General features: G+C 42.4%; 1 protein-coding gene across 1 annotated transcript in view; it reads left to right on the forward strand.

The window, feature by feature from the left end:
* LOC126299472 (organic cation transporter protein-like) overlaps positions 1-23,389 on the forward strand; it is a 382,823-nt gene that overhangs the window by 82,182 nt on the left and 277,252 nt on the right. Inside the window, exon 3 of the mRNA XM_049991395.1 lies at positions 4,869-5,115. Within this exon, the coding sequence (XP_049847352.1) occupies positions 4,869-5,115 (247 nt within the window). The remainder of the gene's footprint in view (positions 1-4,868; positions 5,116-23,389) is intronic.

Consider the following 23,389-nt stretch of genomic DNA (forward strand, 5'->3'; position numbering starts at 1 on the left):
AAGAAAATGATATTGTACCTATCGAAAGAGATCCCACCGCCGCTTTGCAAAAAAGAGATAAGAGTAGGACTTCACAATACTAAAAAACTAGTAGGGGAAGCTCGTAAAAAATGGCTCATAAATATGAATCTGAAACCGCCTATCTTAAGGAGCCAATGTAAGGTCGATAAGATTAATCGTCCGATCCGTCCGATAGTGGATAGCACCAACAGCATTTATCATAACTTAGCCAGATGTGTGCATTATAAAATAAAATAAAACTTTGTATTTGTGGATGATTACTCTGTTAAAAACACGGTTGACCTAGCTAGCAGATTGAAAACTTTAATCTGCTCTGATGTTTCTAAACTCGTTTCCTTTGACATCACAAGTCTGTACACTAACGTGCCAGTAAACCAAACTTTAGACATTTTAGAAGTTAACTTGCGTTTCCACACAAAATTATCCGACACTGAAATACACTCCTGGAAATGGAAAAAAGAACACATTGACACCGGTGTATCAGACCCACCATACTTGCTCCGGACACTGCGAGAGGGCTGTACAAGCAACGATCACACGCACGGCACAGCGGACACACCAGGAACCGCGGTGTTGGCCGTCGAATGGCGCTAGCTGCGCAGCATTTGTGCACCGCCGCCGTCAGTGTCATCCAGTTTGCCGTGGCATACGGAGCTCCATCGCAGTCTTTAACACTGGTAGCATGCCGCGACAGCGTGGACGTGAACCGTATGTGCAGTTGACGGACTTTGAGCGAGGGCGTATAGTGGGCATGCGGGAGGCCGGGTGGACGTAGCGCCGAATTGCTCAACACGTGGGGCGTGAGGTCTCCACAGTACATCGATGTTGTCGCCAGTGGTCGGCGGAAGGTGCACGTACCCGTCGACCTGGGACCGGACCGCAGCGACGCACGGATGCACGCCAAGACCGTAGGATGCTACGCAGTGCCGTAGGGGACCGCACCGCCACTTCCCAGCAAATTAGGGACACTGTTGCTCCTGGGGTATCGGCGAGGACCATTCGCAACCGTCTCCATGAAGCTGGGCTACGGTCCCGCACACCGTTAGGCCGTCTTCCGCTCACGCCCCAACATCGTGCAGCCCGCCTCCAGTGGTGTCGCGACAGGCGTGAATGGAGGGACGAATGGAGACGTGTCGTCTTCAGCGATGAGAGTCGCTTCTGCCTTGGTGCCAATGATGGTCGTATGCGTGTTTGGCGCCGTGCAGGTGAGCGCCACAATCAGGACTGCATACGACCGAGGCACACAGGGCCAACACCCGGCATCATGGTGTGGGGAGCGATCTCCTACACTGGCCGTACACCTCTGGTGATCGTCGAGGGGACACTGAATAGTGCACGGTACATCCAAACCGTTCTACCATTCCTAGACCGGCAAGGGAACTTGCTGTTCCAACAGGACAATGCACGTCCGCATGTATCCCGTGCCACCCAACGTGCTCTAGAAGGTGTAAATCAACTACCCTGGCCAGCAAGATCTCCGGATCTGTCCCCCATTGAGCATGTTTGGGACTGGATGAAGCGTCGTGTCACGCGGTCTGCACGTCCAGCACGAACGCTGGTCCAACTGAGGCGCCAGGTGGAAATGGCATGGCAAGCCGTTCCACAGGACTACATCCAGCATCTCTACGATCGTCTCCATGGGAGAATAGCAGCCTGCATTGCTGCGAAAGGTGGATATACACTGTACTAGTGCCGACATTGTGCATGCTCTGTTGCCTGTGTCTATGTGCCTGTGGTTCTGTCAGTGTGATCATGTGATGTATCTGACCCCAGGAATGTGTCAATAAAGTTTCCCCTTCCTGGGACAATGAATTCACGGTGTTCTTATTTCAATTTCCAGGAGAGTAGTTGTGCCATGGAGGCCATTTGGGAACCAATGTGTAGCGTGCGATGGCACTCTAATTGTGAGAATACCGTAGGTGTAGAGCACACTGTTAATACACTACTGGCCATTAAAATTGCTACACCGCGAAGATGACGTGCTACAGACGCGAAATTTAACGACAGGTAGAAGATGCTGTGATATGCAAATGATTAGCTTTTCAGAGCATTCACACAAGGTTGGCGCCGGTGGCGACACCTACAACGTGCTGACATGAGGAAAGATTCCAACCGATTTCTCATACTCAAACAGCAGTTGACCGTCGTTGCCTGGTGAAACGTTGTTGTGATGTCTCGTGTAAGGAGGAGATATGGTACCATCACGTTTCCAACTTTGATAAAGGTCGGATTGTAGCCTATCGCTATTGCGGCTTCTCGTATCGCGCCATTGCTGCACGCGTTGGTCGAGATCCAATGACTGTTAGCAGAATATGGAATCGGTGGGTTCAGGAGGGTAATACGGAACGCCGTGGTGAATCCCAAAGGCCTCGTATCACTAGCAGTCGAGATGACGGGCATGTTATCCGTATGTCAGTAACGGATCGTGCAGCCCCGACTCGATCCCTGAGTCAACAGATAGGGACGTTTGCAAGACAACACCCATCTGCACGAACAATTCGACAACGTTTGCAGCAGCATGGACTATCAGCTCGAATACCATGGCTACTGTCACCCTTAACGCTGCATTACAGGCAGGAGCGCCTGCGATGTTGTACTGAACGACGAACCTGGGTGCACAAATGGCAAAACGTCATTTTTCGGATGAATCCAGGTTCTGTTTACAGCATCATGACGGTCGCATCCGTGTTTGGCGACATTGCGGTGAACGCTTATTGGAAGCGTGTATTCATCATCGCCATACTGGATTATCACCCAGCATGATGGAATGGGTGCCATTGGTTACATGTCTCGGTCTCATCTTGTTCGCATTGACGGCACTTTGAACAGTGGATGTTACATTTCAGATATGTTACAACCCGTGGCTCTACCCTTCATTCGATCCCTGCGAAACCCTACACTTCAGCAGGATAATGCACGACCGCATGTTGCAGGTCCTGTACGAGCGTTTCTGGATACAGAAAATGTTCGACTACTGCCCTGGCCAGCACATTCTCCAGATCTCTCACCAATTGAAAACGTCTGGTCAATGGTGGCCGAGAAACTGGCTCGTCACAATACGCCAATCACTACTCCTGATGAACTATGGTATCGTATTGAAGCTGCATGTTTATGTACACGCCATCCAAGCTCTGTTTAACTCGATACCCAGGCATATCAAGGCCGTCATTACGGCCATAGGTGGTACTGATTTCTCAGAATCTGTGCACCCAGATTGCGTGAAAATGTAATCATATGTCAGTTCTAGTATAATACACACTCCTGGAAATTGAAATAAGAACACCGTGAATTCATTGTCCCAGGAAGGGGAAACTTTATTGACACATTCCTGGGGTCAGATACAACACATGATCACACTGACAGAACCACAGGCACATAGGCACAGGCAACAGAGCATGCACAATGTCGGCACTAGTACAGTGTATATCCACCTTTCGCAGCAATGCAGGCTGCTATTCTCCCATGGAGACGATCGTAGAGATGCTGGATGTAGTCCTGTGGAACGGCTTGCCATGCCATTTCCACCTGGCGCCTCAGTTGGACCAGCGTTCGTGCTGGACGTGCAGACCGCGTGAGACGACGCTCCATCCAGTCCCAAACATGCTCAATGGGGGACAGATCCGGAGATCTTGCTAGCCAGGGTAGTTGACTTACACCTTCTAGAGCACGTTGGGTGGCACGGGATACATGCGGACGTGCATTGTCCTGTTGGAACAGCAAGTTCCCTTGCCGGTATAGGAATGGTAGAACGGTTTGGATGTACCGTGCACTATTCAGTGTCCCCTCGACGATCACCAGAGGTGTACGGCCAGTGTAGGAGATCGCTCCCCACACCATGATGCCGGGTGTTGGCCCTGTGTGCCTCGGTCGTATGCAGTCCTGATTGTGGCGCTCATCTGCACGGCGCCAAACACGCATACGACCATCATTGGCACCAAGGCAGAAGCGACTCTCATCGCTGAAGACGACACGTCTCCATTCGTCCCTCCATTCACGCCTGTCGCGACACCACTGGAGGCGGGCTGCACGATGTTGGGGCGTGAGCGGAAGACGGCCTAACGGTGTGCGGGACCGTAGCCCAGCTTCATGGAGACGGTTGCGAATGGTCCACGCCGATACCCCAGGAGCAACAGTGTCCCTAATTTGCTGGGAAGTGGCGGTGCGGTCCCCTACGGCACTGCGTAGCATCCTACGGTCTTGGTGTGCATCCGTGCGTCGCTGCGGTCCGGTCCCAGGTCGACGGGCACGTGCACCTTCCGCCGACCACTGGCGACAACATCGATGTACTGTGGAGACCTCACGCCCCACGTGTTGAGCAATTCGGCGGTACGTCCACCCGGCCTCCCGCATGCCCACTATACGCCCTCGCTCAAAGTCCGTCAACTGCACATACGGTTCACGTTCACGCTGTCGCGGCATGCTACCAGTGTTAAAGACTGCGATGGAGCTCCGTATGCTACGGCAAACTGGCTGACACTGACGGCGGCGGTGCACAAATGCTGCGCAGCTAGTGCCATTCGACGGCCAACACCGCGGTTCCTGGTGTGTCCGCTGTGCCGTGCGTGTGATCATTGCTTGTACAGTTCTCTCGCAGTGTCCGGAGCAAGTATGGTGGGTCTGACACACCGGTGTCAATGTGTTCTTTTTTCCATTTCCAGGAGTGTATTTGTCCAACGAATACTGGTTTATCATCTGCATTTCTTGTTGGTGTAGCAATTTTAATGGCCAGTAGTGTCTCTCTCCTACCTTTGTCTTGTCCATAAACACGACGGTGCTGCATTCCTGGTCAGATTTCGGGTTTACTTTTCCTAGTAGTATGTAGTGAGCGAACTGTTGCGTTTGCGCAGGAGGGTTGGTCCGGCTTGGCTGCGTGGGGGCAGAGCGCGTTCTTCGCGGGCTGCGTGCTGGGCACGCTGTCCCTGGGGGCGGTGGCGGACCGCGCGGGCCGCCGGCTGGCGCTGCTGGCGGCGTGGGTGCTGGCCGCCGCGGGCAACGCGCTCGCCGCCGCCGCCCACGCGCCGCCGCTCTTCGTGCTGGGCCGCGCCGTCGCCGGGCTCGCCACCGACACCAACTTCTTCATGATGTACATCCTCGGTAAGCTACTGCTCTCACTACAGTTACTTCTGCCGCATATTAAAAAATATTTAAGGAGGAATAATAAGTACACTAACAAAAAAATACACATCGTCAAGAAAGAGTTTGCGCTACTGACAGCCTTGGGAGAGCCAGTCCTGGCAAAACTGTACCATCTAGTGAGCAAGATGTATGCGACAGGCGAAATACCCTCAGACTTCAAGAAGAAGCCGCCGGTGTGGCGGTGCGGGTCTAGGAGCTTCATCCTGGAACCGCGTGACCGATAGGGTCGCAGATTCGAAACCTGCCTCGGGCATGGATGTGTGTGATGTCCTTAGGTCAGTTAGGTTTAAGTAGTTCTAAGTCCTAGGGGACTGATGACCACAGATCTTAAGTCCCATAGTGCTCAGAGCCATTTTCAAGAAGAATGTAATAATTCCAATCCCAAAGAAAGCAGGTGTTGACAAATGTGTAAATTACCGAACTATCAGTTTAATAAGTCACGGCTGCAAAATACTAACACGAATTCTTTACAGACGAATGGAAAAACTGGTAGGAGCCGGGGAAGATCAGTTTGGTTTCCGTAAAAATTTTGGAACACGTGAGGCAGTTCTGACCTTACGACTTACCTTAGAAGGTAGATTAAGGAAAGGCAAACCTACGTTTCTCGAATTTGTAGACTTAGAGAAAGCTTTTGACAATGTTGACTAGAATACTCTTTCAAATTCTAAAGGTGGCAGGGGTAAAATACAAGGAGCAAAAGGCTGCTTAAAATTTGTACAGAAACCAGATGGCAGTTATAAGAGTCTAGGGACATGAAAGGGAAGCGGTGGTTGGGAAGGGAGTGAGACAGGGTTGTAGCCTATCCCTGATGTTATTCAGTCTGTATATTGAGCAAGCAGTAAAGGAAACAAAAGAAAAATTCAGAGTAGGATTTAAAATCCATGGAGAAGAAATTAAAACTTTGAGGTTCGGCGATGACATTGGATTTCTGTCAGACACAGCATTGGACCTGGAAGAGCAGCTGAACGGAATGGACAGTGTCTTGAAAGAAAGATATAAGGTGAACATTAACAAAAGCAAAACGAGGATAATGGAATGTAGTCGAATTAAATCGGGTGATGCTGAGGGTATTACATTAGGAAATGAGACGCTTAAAGTAGTAAATGAGTTTTGCTATTTGGGGAGCAAAATAACTGATGATGGTCGAAGGAAAGAGGATGTTAAATGTAGACTCGCAATAGCAAGGAAAGCGTTTCTGAAGAAGAGGAATTTGTTATAATCGAGTATAGATTTAAGTGTCAGGAAGTCTTTTCTAAAAGTATTTGTATGAAGTGCAGCCATGTATGGAAGTGAAAAGTGGATGTTAAAAGCCCCTATCTATGATGTTTCGTTGAATGGTTCGCACGCTGACACTTCTTAATGGTCCAGCATTGAAATCTGCACCGATTTGCGGAATGGTTCCACTTCTGTCACGCTGAACGATTCTCTTTAGTCGTCGTTGGTCTCGTTCTTGCAAGATCTTTTACCGGCTGCAGCGACGTGGGACCGAGATTTGTTGTATGGGGATGAAAAAGAACACGTCGTAGTGGTGCGAAGAGTTCGTCCTGGAAGCTGAATTTTTGGATTTTTTGCCAGGTTTCGAGACAAAGTTTCGTTGTGAAAACTGTTATAGGCGTCTCGCATTGAACTCCGCGCTATGTTTCAAGCTTCTGTAAAGGATCGCCAATATTGGGGTTTTTGCGTCTGTTTAAATGACATTACTAAGGCTATTTCTGAACGCAATTTCATATCTCTGTTATCATCTGCATAGTATGCGCAGCGAAATACATTTGCCTAACTTCCCCCTTCTTTTCACTGACAGAGTGTTTTGCACTACCTAGACATATTAAACGGCAAAACTAAGAGTGCAAATTTATTTTATTCTAACATGAATTACCCTTGAACAGAGCAAAAATAGACATGACGAAAAGATTTTATTAGTAATAATTAACACAAGACATTGAAACACAATGTGTTCATCAATAACTATGCGGTACCACTTTGTCTTTCCGTTGCCCTTCGAATTTTGTACCAGTCGCTCAAGTGTGGCGCTAGTAGCACCACTATGAGGATGCAAATCAGGTTTGTTTTAAATACACGCAGTAACGGTCGTGAGAATTAGTTACCTTTGAGACTGGAATTGGTAAGTTGATGTTAGTCAACAATGCCTTTAAGGTGACAAAGAGGACTTTACCAACACCTTGCTGAGTTTGAACGAGGTCATGTAATAGAGCTACGAGAATCTGGATGTTCCTTGTGCAATACTGCAGAAAGACTTGGCAGGAATGTAGCCACTGTACATGATTGCTGGTAGCAGTGCTCACGGGAATGTACGGTCGCAAGCAGATCGAAATGCGGGCGGTCATGTGGCACTACCAAATTGGGAAGACCGTGGTCGGCGTATGGCTCTAGTTCAGCGTACTGCTTCTGCAGCTGCAGTATGAGCAGTGTTTGGCACCACAGTGACATAACGAACTATGACAAATGGCTGACTTCAAGGACAGACTGGAGCAAGACCCCTTGTAGGGGGCATTCCACTGACACCAAACCACCGTCATTTGCGACTTCAGCGAGAGTTCATTGGAGGACTGGGTGGAGGTGTGCTGTGTTTTCTAGTGAAAGCTGGTTCTGCCTCGGTGCCAGTGATGGCTGTGTGTTAGAATGAGGCCAGTTGCGGGCTTGCAACCAGACTGCCTGGGTGTTAGACACTGGACCTAAACCAGGAGTTATGGTCTGGGCACGATTTCCTGTGACTCTCGTGGTTATGTCATGCACCCTGATTGGAAATTTGTACGTCAGTCTGGTGATTCGACCTAATGTGCTTCCATTCATGAACAGCATTCCAGTGGGTGTTTTCCAGCAGCATTACTCTCGCCCACATGTTCTACAGGGTGTCGTCATGTTGCCTTGGCCTGCTAGACCCCAAGATATTTCTCCAGTCGAGCACGTATGGGATATCATTGGACGACAATTTCAGTGTCATCCATAAACAGCATTAACTGTACCTGTATCGACCAACCAGGTGCAACAGGTATGGAACTGCATCCCATAAACTGACATACGGCACCTGTACAACATAATGTATGCACATTTGCATGCTTGCATTCAACATTCTGGTGGATACAGCGGTTATTAATGTACCAGCATTTCTCGTTTGAAATGGCTTATCTCGCACTTACGTTTACCCTTGATCTTGCAATGTTAATCACTTAAACACATTATCTAGACAAATGTACCTTCGAAATGACATTACTCTACATTAATTATTTTTTGGTGTCGCGAATTTTTCATCAGTGTATTTTAGGAGGACTAATTCCAATAAAACATTGTTAATGGTTACACAGGCACTGCTGTTAGACTATAAGACAAAAAAATACTCTAACAAGACGTAACAAGACGTAAAGCGAACGCAAATTATTAAGTTCAAAGTTGATTTTCATAAATTCCGCTTCCGACTTCAATGCACTTTCAAATTCTCTTGACAAAATCTTTCGCATTATTTTATGAGGGCAGCACTATTGATCATCCAGACGATCAGTTCGTCTCTTATTTACTTTTTCTTTGTATATTTCGCCTTCCCACCATTCCCAAAGGTTAAATTCTAAACGAGCAACGTCCGGAAACTTCAGTGAACATGAAAAGTAACAATTTATGCCGACCCATCTTCCGTGGAATATTAGGTTTAGACGATACATCACCTGTCGACTAGAATGTGCAGGGGCCCTGTCATACTAATGCTTATAGCCAAAGGAACCTCTTCCAACAATGCTGAAATCTCGTCTCCAAAAATGTATAGCTAACGGATCCAAGATGATGCGCTAACACAACAGGGCCAATCTACTAATCGTCAAACATATGACACCCCACATTTAAAGGTAATCATTCTTGAAGACGTTTGTTCACGAGGTTTTGTTGGTTTTCATCGAATCACCGACATGAGCTACGAGTGTTCTTACAACGCCACGGATGAATGTGACTTTATCATTAAACAGTGTTAATGGATTAGTCGGTGATACGGGATTAACCATCGACAAAATTTCAATCTTTCACTTTCATCCCTTTCTCTGACTGGTAGAAACCACTGCAGATGATAAGAGCAGAGGGTATGTATACGAAATGTTCACCATATTCTTGTATGTGGAACACTGCTAGCCGGCCGGAGTGCCCGAGCGGTTCTAGGCGCTACAGTCTGGAACCGAGCGACCGCTACAGTCGCATGTTCGAATCCTGCCTCCGGCATGGATGTGTATGATATCCTTAGGTTAGCTAGGTTTAATTATTTCTAAGTTCTAGGCGTCTGATGACCTCAGAAGTTAAGTCGCATAGTGGTCAGAGCCATTTGAACCATTTGAACAGTGGTATGTGTAGAAATACTGCATGTACTTGCTGAAAGACTACATTCTGTGAATTGAATAACTTATTTCACTCCACCTATGCTCTGTTCATTTGCACGTTCAGACGAAATATGTATGACTGCTGGGCACAGCGCCAGTCTCACGCTGTTTAGTAAACACTCTCGAATCTTGTCTTCTGTATTCTACAGAAGCAGCAGCTGCGTTTCCGTTAGAAAACCAGAATACAGATACCATGTCACATACTCACCTCAAAGCAGAAGCACAAAAACATGACAGTATGAGCCCACTTATAAGTAAAAAGTTAGATACTTGGGGAAAATTCAAGCATATATCGAAAGGATACACTAATAGTAAATGGAAGTGGAGTATTTGTCGCAGTAGGCAAGCAACTCAAGTCCACCTAGATAGGAATTGAAACTGCATGTGGAGATTAGCTGGGCAAGACTTAGTATCAAGGGTGGGTGTAAACTTACACTAGGATTCTTTTGTCGACCACCTGACTCACCTCCGGATGTAACCAAAAACTTAAGTTCACTAGCACATAATTTCTGCAGTCATACCGTTATCATTGGAGGAGACTAATCATCCAACTATCAACTGGAATATTTCAAGTTTTGTGAGTGGTGGACATCCTGAGAAATGTTACATAATGCCTTCTCTGAGAAATATCTAGAACAGATTGTTCTGAAGCCCACTTATGACAGAAATACATTCGATCTAATTACAACAAATAGGCCTGATCTCTTTGGGTATGTCTACATAGTAATTCTGTGAGTGACCATGAGAGTAGATGTGCTATGTCAGTTCAAGCGCAAGGTGAATTGTTGCCAGATTTTCACCTACCCTCACACTTCCCCCTGTGACATCATTTGTTTCTGTCAGATTACCCATCCCCCACCATCCCTCTATCCCTCCCACCCCCTCTGACAGAAGCCAACTGCACTATGTACAAAAGACAAAGAACACAAAAATGGCCAGAATCTCAAAATATGGTGGGAAATCCAAAGATAACCCAATTGTGCTACATGGTTTTCATTAATCCTATGATGTCACTGTGGAAGCAGTGTATTGTTCTAAGTATAAATTGGTGGAAAATTAAAAAATCCAAGCTAGTGCACTGTCATGTTGTTGTGAAATTAAAAAAATTCAAGATGGTGATCCAAGATAGCGACATTTGCATACAAGCATATTCTCCATGATGTCAGTATCCAAGATGGCGATCTAAGATAGCTGACCTGGTCTAGAGGCACAGCTTTATAATGTCAGAATCCAAGATGGCTGACCTGGAATACAAATGCAAAGTACATTGTTGTATGATTTTCTGGTTTTCCCCTGATGCCACTCACCTGAGACAAAAGGTGTTTGTTTCCCTTGCAGTCCCAAGCTTGCCTGATAGATGAAAGAGGTTCTTGTCCTGCCAGTCTGAGCATGTGATTCTGGAATTAAGGGCATTTTCTTTCAAGGTCACCCCCTCCCCACTATATCAGTTCTAGGCCAATGGGTATTGTCTCACCTGAGACAAAGAATGTTTTTCCTCTATGTAAGTCCAACCCTGACTCAGTCTGGACTTGCTTGCTGACTGACTTTCAGTAACATGTTTTTCTCTCAAGATATTATTCACTCTGATCTGCATGCTTACAGAATTCCTGGGTTTTTTTCACCTCTTGAAGTTGTGACACACATACTGCTTCTCCTAAGTTGAAATCCATTCCCACCTAAGTTTTGATCTGCTCAACTGTGCTGTGCTAGGAAAGTTTAGGCATTTAAGCCACATCAGGGGAAGAGTCCTGTACACCACCCCTGCTACCATGCTCTGTTGCTAGCATATGGTACCTTCTGTACTGCTCCCATGCTGTCTGCATTAGCTAGTTAGTTAGTTGTATCTTACATAGACTTTTTGGGTGATCTTTTATCAAAATGATGTAGAACGAGTCACTTTACAGGATATGTGTACACGATTACTGTTAATATTAATGAACAAATTCTCATTTATTCCTATTCATGCAACTACACTTAAAAACGAAGTTAATTTTTACTTGCTACCAGCTTTTAAGCAGAGATTTGTCAATGGAATAGAAAAAGTTTTCAAGGAGAAATGGTTTTAAATGTCTATCAGACATTTATATTATTCAGCAAATGATCAAAAATTTTTGTTACTGCATACTGATCTCCACTTTGAAACAGTGGTTAATAAAGATCATTTTCCCCTCTAGCATTGAAGGTACGTACATCACTGTCCTTCTCAAATTGTGATGATGATGATTTTGATTTGTGGGGTGCTCAACGGCATGGTTATCAGTGCCTGTACAAATTACCAATCTTTTCACAGTCCTGTCTCTCCATTTTCTCGAATAATGATGAAATGGTGAGAACAACACAAACACCCAGTCCCTGGCAAGGAAATATCCAGCATGACTGGGAATTGAAACCGGGACTCGGTGATCCAGAGGCAGAAACACTAGTCGCTAGAACATGAGATACAGACTTCTCAAATTGCGATGGATTGTTTATGAAAAAATTTCATTAGCGATGATATGTATTGTGATGGCACTGTTAAACTGTGCAGCTTCTTGAAGAGGTACCTACATGACTTCCATAGGTGAACACCACGTATTCTTTTTACCACTCGCTTCAATAATTTCTTTCTAATTGACGAGTTACTCCACAAAATAATTCTATAAGACATTATTGAGTGGATATATGCAATATATGCCAGGAGGCTGAGACATTTGTCTCCAAAATTGGCAATTATACAAATAGCAAAACTAGCTGGACTTCATTGTTTGAGATACTCAGCGATATGTAAACTCAAAAATTTAGAGCAGTCGACTCATCTTACCGACTGTTACATCAGTTTGGTTATGACTATTTGTTGTAAGAACTGGATGTAGTATGTTTTTTTTTTTCAAAATTTAGGAAGAGTCCATTTTCAGAGAACCACGTAATAATTCTTTGCAAAATATAATTTACCAATTATTCTGTTACTTTCTCTCTAACGGGATTTATTATAAGACTAGTATCATCTGTAAAAAGTACCAAATGTACTTTCTGAATGTTAACTGGAAGATTGTTCGTGTATACATATAAGGAATAGAAGTGGACTCAGAATTGAACCCTATGGGATGCTCTTTGTAATTTTACAGCAGTAACTAATATTTTATGTATTTCCAACATTGTCTGAATTATTCAGCATCTAGGCGCTCAGTCAGGAACCGCGCGACTGCTGCGGTCGCAGGTTCGAATCCTGCCTCGGGCATTGATGTGTGTGATGTCCTTAGGTTAGTTAGGCTTAAGTAGTTCTACGTTCTAGGGGACTTATGACCACAGATGTTGAGTCCCATAGTGCTCAGAGCCATTTGAACCATTTGAATTATTCAGCACAACCTTTTGCATTCGTTTTGTTACGTATGATTCAAACCAGCTGTTGTGTAAAGCCTAGTCCGAATCCCCCTAAGTTTCTCCTGTGCTACACTGGGAAAATTTATACCTGCTGTGTGTGCCATGGCATGGAGCCAGGCTGCAAGTCACAGCCACTCTGCCATGTGCTCTGTAGACACGGCCACCACCAGCTCATCCATGACTGGTGTAGTACTCCTGCCCACCTGCTGTGACGCAACTGGTTTCACCACTGCCGCCGCCACCTGCTCTGACTGTGGGTTGTCCACTCTACTTGCCCACCAACACCCAACCCGCCACCAGGAAATGCCTGCCACATTCCACTCTACACTCCATCAAATACAGATGGCATCAATCGGCATTCAGCTGCAGCAGGACTGTGTGAGAGATATGTTTGCCAGTTCTGCCATATTGTATTCGTAGCTGAATGGGTAGTTATTCATCACTGGAACAAAATATGTTGAGTCCCCTTACATGTAGAAACCTGCCCGTTAAACAAAGGTGTTTTTCTCCTACCAGTCGAAATTTGCAATTATCCTCACACCTATCCCACATTCCAACATGAAAATATGGTTGCTGTTTATAGCTGACACAATGGATGTTCTAGTTATTTCAACATATTTTTCAGTATACCAGTCATATATATATATATATATATATATATATATATATATATATATATATATATATATATATATGAAACATAAAAAGCTACTTAATATAATTTTCTAATGCATATTATTTACTCACAAAGAAAAGCACTCAGTCCTGTAGGGACCAGAAGATCTATTTATAGCAGACCCACGAAAATCCAGTCATCAGAAATCTGAAAAAATACTTTCATGTTACTCCGAATAATGAACGAATTTTGGCAACATCAGAACAAGACCATAAGGCAAATAATAATAAAGGTACATTCTGGTGTGACAATCAGGGAATATATTGATACAAAGCTGGAAGAGCTCAGTCAGCCAATAAAGAAACTTGAAGATGACGATCATGCATAAATAGCCTTCCTGTTAGTACATCACCTGCCTAAAAAGTGAATAAAGGCATATGGTCAGTGTAGTGAAGTTGGTTTAGTTGCTGATGTTGTAGTTGGCTCCAAATAGAGTTGTGGTAGCAGGTCCATTCCATACACTGAACATATTATTATATCTTAGCAATGACTCTAACATTAGGTTCCTCCTCCCATACAACTGTAGTACAGTGATCACACACTTTTCTCATGATGTTATCCACTCTGCATTTTGAAAATGTATCACACACACACACACACACACACACACACACACACACACACACACACAGTTGCATGTATTGACATGCAACACGCATAAAAAAATAGAGTTACATTTTCTTTCATGGGATTCAGAACTTAGCACGAAAGTTGCTGTGTGTGTGTGTGTGTGTGTGTGTATCACCAATAAGTAATGACTACAGTAAGCTCCACCTAAGCAATCAACATCACGTAAGCTGTATGAATATTCCTGTGTATACGTATGGCTGTAGTGTACTGTTCAGATGAGGCTTATCTCGTTTTATTTTCTTATTTCCTGATGATGCCATTTCCAGTACGACTTTAACCCTAAATTCAAGTGGAAGTAAATGTGACAGCATCGGTATGTCATACAAAACTAATATTACTCCCTACAGAGTGGTTTAGGCTGTGTGAAACTCAAAAGCGGTTGCAAGAATCTTTACCTGAAATACTGAAAACGTACAGTGACACCGGATGATCACGAGATCAGTGCGAAATTACACAAGGAATCAAAATGTTTAACGAAACAGAATCGACTCACGCGCAGGATCAGACCTTCCAGAATTTCATGTATAGCCATTTTGCCATACAGCGCACACTCGAACAGAGACTGAGCTGGTGGACTTAATTTTTAGAATCTACGAAACGTGGTGAACCAATTTACAGCAACTTTCGCGGCAAGTTCTGAATCCTGTGAAAGAAAATGTAACTCAATGTTTCTATGCGTGTACATGTCAATACATGGAACTATGTATGAGTGTACAGCATATGATGTTGGCATAGAATTGTGCTGTTATTTGAGTAATATATATACCCAGCTACGTGTAGAAGTAAATGAAGCATGTGTATGACACCAATGTTCTCCCTTTTCCCTAAGAAAACCCTGTCTGTTAATGCAGTCATTTAGTATTCAGCATGAGTGGATGGATGAAACATTCCATTTACAAAGACTTTATTGTAATAGATTGGTCTACGAATACTTTGGAAAAACATAATAACAAGAACGAATTACTACTGTCAAGCTGTACCAAATCATTTGTCATTGGCCCATCTGACTGCAGGACATTCTCATGTCCATACTAATGCATCCAGATGATATTTGCTTTGAGAATGTATACATATTTTCAAAAACGCTATTCCATCCCAAGTACCAGTAACATGGGGAAATGAATTCAGGCATTGACGGTATTATATGTAAAATTTTCACCCACAGAGATTACGTCCTGTAGAACCTAATACAATATTCATATTTGACGATGTCATAGTGGAAAATCAGGATCAAATATGAAAATACATTTGTTTTGGCCATCATAGAGATGCTGATGCCTTCTATCTAAGCCAAACATATCCCAGCGGTCAAAACGAACTGATAAGAGGTACTGAGAAATTTATTATCGCCTTCGGACAGGATAATATGAATGTAAACCATATTTACTGGGCACTTGTAGGAACTAACATGACATGTGACGAGTTTACAACCTTACGTTGATATTCCTTCAATCATTCACAATATTTATTTTTAGTTATCGATAAAACAAGGCTGTTGAATGAGAGTCTACACCAACAGAACTTGTAGAATGTTTTAATACATGATGGAGGGTGACTAATTTCATCATTACACTCAAGTTTCTCCGATCATCCACCCACAATCAGTCTGAGATGGAAAGGCAGAACATTCGTATGTACATTGACATGAATGCTCAACGGTAGCATTAAATGTCATACTAGACCTGAAGCACTCAACAAAAGTACCAGCGAATTGAATATTTATTCTCAAACCATTCTGAGGTTAATCAACGAGTTAACTGCAAGGGTTGATGTAAATGAAAAGAAGACAAGTGAGTTAACTGCAAATGTAATTGAAAAAACAAGGCAGCAAACGCGAGCGTAAATAAGTTGTTTTCCGTTCCAAAGTAAACTTAGTATATAATAACATGTTGATAAAACATAAAATCGTTGAAACACGTAAGGCTATCGGAGAGAAACTGTGACTGCTGAAATTAGGGCCTTTGGGAAAGGACCTGTCACAGAATCTCTCAAACTATACTCGAAGGTTAAAGAAGAGGAGGGAGACAATATTACTGGTTATTTCATTAGACGTTACTGATATATAGAGCTTACCAATTAAGCAACGAAAACCCTAATATGCTGTCTTTTCAACCTATATGTTTAACCAAGAATGCAATATAGATCGACAGTTCAAAAGAACATCTGATTTACTGAACGTAATATTCTTAAAAACCACAAAATTAGACTACTATTTACCAATAGATATGGTCAGATATTAAATGTTATATAAGTATGTAAGAAAGCTACTGAAGTAAGAGCAAAAAGCACGAACAGTTCGAAATAAAACAATTATTAAACATGCAATTAGCAGATGCACGTGGCAGAGGCATTAGCAGACAGTTTGAATAAGAAAATTAATAGTACATTCCCCCAATACATATATTATGATGACCCAATAAAAAGAGATGAACGATTATGATTGCTCACAGAATCATCTGCAGCTGGGGATGTAGCACATGTGAATGAAACCATTTCAATGAATTTCAGGGGTTAGAGAAAGACGTATAATCGAATAACTATGGAGACAGCTAGTTAAGAGTTCAAGAACCTTCAACATCGCAGCGCGTCAGCAATCGTTAATTAATATATTAGAAAACTAGAAACCCGCCTCGATTGCGTAAAAATCGAGGCGGGTTTCTAGTTTTTTAATAGAATTTAATAGTTCCTTAAATCAGTACACAAGAAATTACCAAGTAGGGTGATTGTAATTCGAGGTTTTCAGGGCTTCTCGTAGATATGAGGCAATATTCAATGGAGAATTAAGGTTTAAAGCTTATTCACATGTACTCTAAATTTGCATGAGCTCTTCTTATGAAAATAAAGACGGGGAAGGAAACTGCATAGGTTTTGAAGCAACTGCTGCAGACATGAAACAACTACATTCCACACAATTTACAAAAATATCATGGTGGAGAGTTCTATAATAGATATTTCAAGGTGGTAATGAAGTGATATGAAATATGCCGCTATTCGACGTATTGTGGAGCGTTTGAACCGAAAAATGAAAATGCAAATACGGCTGCGTTTCAATCTTAGTGGTTCTTGTAACTGGACTAATATCCTCCCACAAATCATGCACATGTGTAACCTCTCTGTCTACAGGACAATAAAAATTAGGCCAATTGACATACTTGATAGTGAGCTACCAAATACCATTCACAGTCGTATTAAAATACTAGAAACGCAAACAGAAATTTAATGTAGGTAACTTTGTTTGTATTTAAAACCGCAAGACAGCATATGAGAAATTGTATCTCCCAAACCAGTCAACGGAGATATTACAATTTCCAATGTACACTGAACAAACCCTAGAATTTATGTTTTGAATAATAACAATGGTAGTGAAACTACCAGTAGTTTCTGCAGAGAAGAATTACGGAGAAGCAGTGAAACATACGTCTCCCTCACAGAAAGTGTCGTAAGGTGACAAGGGAAAAAGGTTATATTTAAATTCCTTGGATTCCCTTCATCACATAACAGTTGGGTGAATGAGGCCGTTTTGATATGTAAGAAGGCACATAAGCTTCAAACAGTGCAGTAGCGTAGCAGGCATGGTCGGAAGCACATCAGCATAGGTAGTGGTATTCTCAATAAATTGCCAATAGAACTTCATACCCATGCATACAACTACTGTGGACCTGGAACCAAGTTTGAGAAACGACACACACGTAGTAACACGGTTATCAGTGTTTCAGATTGGCTTGCAGATGTCACAATGCTGCATACGCAGCAAATAAAGACCTCTCACGACGTCACAGCACAGACAGAATACCAGCTGACTGAGCCAAGGAAATATGATCAAGAAGGTAAATCGGTGTTTGTCAGCATCGCCGTACTTTTAGTAATTAAGGCAATGCATGGAAAACTTATAGATGCCGCTCATCACCCAAAGAAGAAGAAAAAGAAGAAGAAAGGCACATTAGTGTGTTTAAGAAAATGCGTTCAATTATCATTGGCTGCAGCTAAGAGATTCCGAAGAGGAAAAATGATTAAAATGTCTAGAGTCCTACCAATGCCAGGCACTTCAGGTAATATCCTTCCATTCCTTATTCCAGCCTTGGCGGGGCTTTCAACAGTTGGTTCCCTAGCAGTAATGTGGCATCTATCAACAGAATAGTTAAAAAATGCGGAAAACGGACAACAACAGCTTATCGAGGATAAAAGGAATATTACATTCATGGAATCTGTGCCTAATGTGAAAGGACCACATCCAAAAGCACACAGGTAAGGACTTCCATTGTTCATTAAAAAAAAAGAGAAGAAAAAAGTAGCTATAGTGCCCGACGGACCACTTACAAATATCGACCTGCATACATCCGTTAAAAACTTCTCTATCCAAAGATTTTGCGGAGTTTTCCTGAGAAATACCTATCCAAGACTATGTGGAAACCTAATAAATGTGGAGTTGTAAACTTCGACATTGCGGGAATATCTGGAACTCGCTGGGTGCCTATGTTAGAAGAAGAACCCAAAATAGTCTCTGTTACTTCGAATAATTCAACGACTTACAGCCTCCTGAAGAATTACGCCGCTGCTTTGCCGGTAACTGAATATTTTACATTTTTCAACTCTACTAAAAGTTCAATACATACCTCTGTGGACATCTATGTCTAATATTGATCCTGACAGCTACAGAAAAGTAATCATCACACCAGTTCGTTATCTGAGCTTGTAGGTCACACACTTATCACTTTAAATGGTACATCATCTGTAAAAAGCACGAATTACTTTTCGCTTACTAGGCAAAGCGGGTTGGAGTATTGCGCTGACATGTTTAGAAACGTACAACGCCATTCCTAATACCGCAAAGCAACATCTGGGAACTGGGAAACTTGTGCAAGTAATTCACAGCACATACGGCATTGATCATTTAAATGAATGTTTAAAACAGGAAGTACCAGGTTAGGAGTTACATGCAATCGTCAATACTCGTAAAAGTGAAACAAAATTCAGCTCTTTAAGTGGATATACTACTGGTTATCAAAAGTTGAGTTGTGTACAATAATGTGACGGATTTGTTTCTCAAAAACAAATTGATTTCTACAATCTATGGTTTTTTTCCTACAGTCAACACCAGATACAAAATTGTGGAAATGCCAAGCAATGCGATTTACCTTTTAGTGACTCTTCAGACATTTGACCGTCTTGAGGACTGTGGACCAGAGTAATCATCTTATGTTTTTTTTCGGTGAAGAGATCGTGATACACTACTATTTGAAGCGGGGCGGGTGTATAGCATAAAACCAGCACACACAGCCAGCAGCACTTCACTTTACAACAAAACACATCAAGAACCTTCAATTCTTTAAATCGCTAGGCTTAAAACTGCATAAGAACAATGTCATCAATCATCATAACCACTTCAGTCGAGCATGATGAACAAACCATTCATCAGGAATACCTCTCAGACCAACATTTTGCTTCAGCAACGTTTGAGGACAATGATGAGGTTCACACTGTGATTCAACACTGGATGCTTTGAGTACTCCAATCTCAAGTGTCCTGCACTTGGAGGGTAAATTCATGAAAATGGAGGTGAGTCACAGAGCAGTATCCCATATTACACATAAGATAATCACTTTCCTTTTCAGGAAATAAGATATGGGTTGAATTACGTTGGAATGTAGGTATCATATCAATCTTAAAAACATACATTTCAGCGTCAAAATCAAAACTGAACAGTTTAGAAAATGTTTTGTGGACAAACCACCAATAGCAGACATGGACAAGCAATTTAGTACATGCATACATCTCAAGATATCTATGGGATAGTTTGAGGATAAGAGGAGGATTCTAGTTAATGTGAAGTAGGAACTTATATTAGCATGAAGTGGAACAGATGGTAATCCATATAACCACGATGTTAATGGAGAAGAGAAGAAGACTGTGCTCAGGAAATTAATTTGGAAGGTACCTTATGTCCTCATGTCAGTGTAGCCGATAAAGAATGTTTGAAACTCTTAGAAATACAAATGCTTGGCTCTGGAATTCAATTACCATTATATTTCAGATCATGGGAGCCGTTTGAATATCCTCTACTACAAAGCTCATCTGGACAGCCATGGACCATTAAGACGTCAGTCCAAGTAGAAACATTTCGATTTATCATCCTCACATTTCAAACCAACAGGGGAGCAAACCTCATACGTGACTCAAGCGAATTCGAAAATTGTAACTTAACAGATGTCTGACTCTACTTAAATTCCAATTTTGCTCATAAGATAACTTACGACAAGATTGGCCAATAGGGTATGCAGTCTGTTTTTTGGCATGCATGCTAGCTTTTATCCTCCATATTACGACAGTGAAATGAATGAAGGATGTGTGCTCAGTATAAGGGAATTTAAGGAACGAGCTCTACATGTCGTTATAGACTTTCCCAAACACAATGAGTCAGTGAAGAGCGGTCAATGTTTGTATCGAATTGAAGCCTCTAAAAACTTCCCAGAGAAATAAGCAGCATTCACATAAAAACTGTATCATCAGATCAGATCAGCAACTACAGCCCACTTAACATAATTGTGCGAAGACTTCTATATATTAATAGGATTACCAGAACAATTAAACTATTTCATAATGGCGCCTCAAACTGCTAACTGATAACATTATAGCTGAAACTCTGTCATGCCTGGGTATTTATTTATAGCTGTATCCCAGACTTCGTGCATAGGGAATTTATTTTTGATTTATAAAGCTTATTTGTATACAGCGTTTGAACTCGAATAATTGGGGACATGAATGAAGAGCTTGTTTGCTTCATTTAACATGGGAGAGAGCCACGTAGGGCTGGACATGCAAAAAGCAACTGACACGAAGCTCCACACATGCAACACACAACGTCTGGCCTTGTGTTTTGTTAATGGTCATGGTATAACATAAAATCACCATTTACTGCAAATGATTAAAGCGAAATGGTAAATAGTTAGGAATATGTGGGTTTCAGGATATAAACATTTTCTCACATGCACCACTTCTGGTCAAAATTTCCGCTTCTGTGGTGCTATGTTGGAGGGAAGTAACTTTAAGCCTCTGTGGGTGAAGAGTTCTGAGGAAGGATATAATGCATGATGCTCTTGATCAGAGTTACATCAGAGCTCACTTTCGGAAGGAGATTCCAAAACGAGAGTTAAAGTTTAATGTTCTTAAGCCGCAGCAAGTCTGACCTAATGATTTTCACTGGATTCTTGAGACTGCATAGTATTTCAGCCATTCTCTGGTATTCGTGTATTCAGAAAAAACTCTACTGTTTTCTAGGCATTTTTATTTGCAAACAAAAATGAAATCAAAATGTAAAGGGTAGCCAAGTAAAGTTAGTTTGTATTCATAAAGACAAGATTGTGGCACTTAATTCTGTCACCAATGTAAACTTCTGAAAATACTTCTGTCACTGAGGTAAAAAACTTTCCTAGGAATGAAATCCAAAAAAATAAACCCTATCAAAAGAAGCAAAGTACTATCGTTCAGTTTTTGATACACAAAGGAAAATCAGTGAATCAGTACACCTTGTGCAAGTAAATATGATTTTATTTCTGAAAACGTCATGAAAATTTATGCCTTAGTTTTGGAGATTTACGAATTCAAACAGACAGACAGGCATGTCGGTTTTAGATAAAACTTTAAATCACACTGCCTTCTTTCCATGTTCCGATTTTGATGAAATAAAGCCTATATGTTTCCCCAAGTTACACTCAGGTTATCTGTGAAAACTCCAAGGATATTCGTCTAGTAGTTTTGGAGATTCGAGTGCTCAAACAGACAGACATGACAATTTTATAGTTCTATTATTAGTGTAGATGTTTAAGGCTTTTTTGATGAACATTGACATTTCATATTTAAAACCGTCGCATTTATCATCTTCGCAAATGAGGAGCACGTTTCCACAACACATAAGTCTTTCAGAGACATCGGCTGCCTCAAAACGCAAAAACGTGTGTTGTGGTTAAACTGACATCATGGCATCAACTGGGAAGAAGACAGCATGATTTTTGAAGATACCATGACATTACTTCGAAATTTCAATCATACAGCACAACTGTTATATGAAAGGTACAGAGAAATCTTTATGGATACATGACATTCCTCCCCTCCCCCCTCACCACCATGAACCATGGACCTTGCCGTTGGTGGGGAGGCTTGCGTGCCTCAGCGATACAGATAGCCGTACTGTAGGTACAACTACAACGGAGGGGTATCTGTCGAGAGGCCAGACAAACGTGAGGTTCCTGAAGAGGGGCAGCAGCCTTTTCAATAGTTGCAAGGGCAACAGTCTGGATGATTTACTGATTTGGCCTTGTAACAATAACCAAAACGGCCTTGCTGTGCTGGTACTGCGAACGGCTTAAAACAAGGGGAAACTACGGCCATAAATTTTCCGAGGGCATGCATCTTTACTGTATGATTAAATGATGATGACGTCCTCTTGGGTAAAATATTCTGGAGGTAAAATAGTCCCCCATTCGGATCTCCGGGCGGGGACTACCCAAGAGGATGTCGTCATCAGCAGAAAGAAAACTGGCGTTCTACGGATCGGAGCGTGGAATGTCAGATCCCTTAATCGGGCAGGTAGGTTAGAAAATTTAAAAAGGGAAATGGATTGGTTAAAGTTAGATATAGTGGGAATTAGTGAAGTTCGGTGGCAGGAAGAACAAGACTTCTGGTCAGGTGACTACAAGGTTATAAACACAAAATCAAATAGGGGTAATGCAGGAGTAGGTTTAATAATGAATAGGAAAATAGGAATGCAGGTAAGCTACTACAAACAGCATAGCGAACGCATTATTGTGGCCAAGATAGATACGAAGCCCACACCTACTACAGTAGTACAAGTTTATATGCCAACTAGCTCTGCAGATGACGAAGAAATTGAAGAAATGTATGATGAAAATTTAATAGTCATGGGTGACTGGAACTTGAGTGTAGGAAAAGGGAGAGAAGGAAACGTAGTAGGTGGATATGGATTGGGGCTAAGAAATGAAAGAGGAAGCCGCCTGGTAGAATTTTGCACAGAGCACAACTTAATCATAGCTAACACTTGGTTTAAGAATCATGAAAGAAGGTTGTGTACATGGAAGAACCCTGGAGATACTAAAAGGTATCAGATAGATTATATAATGGTAAGACAGAGATTTAGGAACCAGGTTTTAAATTGTAAGACATTTCCAGGGGTAGATGT

This window comes from Schistocerca gregaria, chromosome X (genome assembly GCF_023897955.1).
Source record: "Schistocerca gregaria isolate iqSchGreg1 chromosome X, iqSchGreg1.2, whole genome shotgun sequence".
Lineage (NCBI taxonomy): Eukaryota > Metazoa > Arthropoda > Insecta > Orthoptera > Acrididae > Schistocerca > Schistocerca gregaria.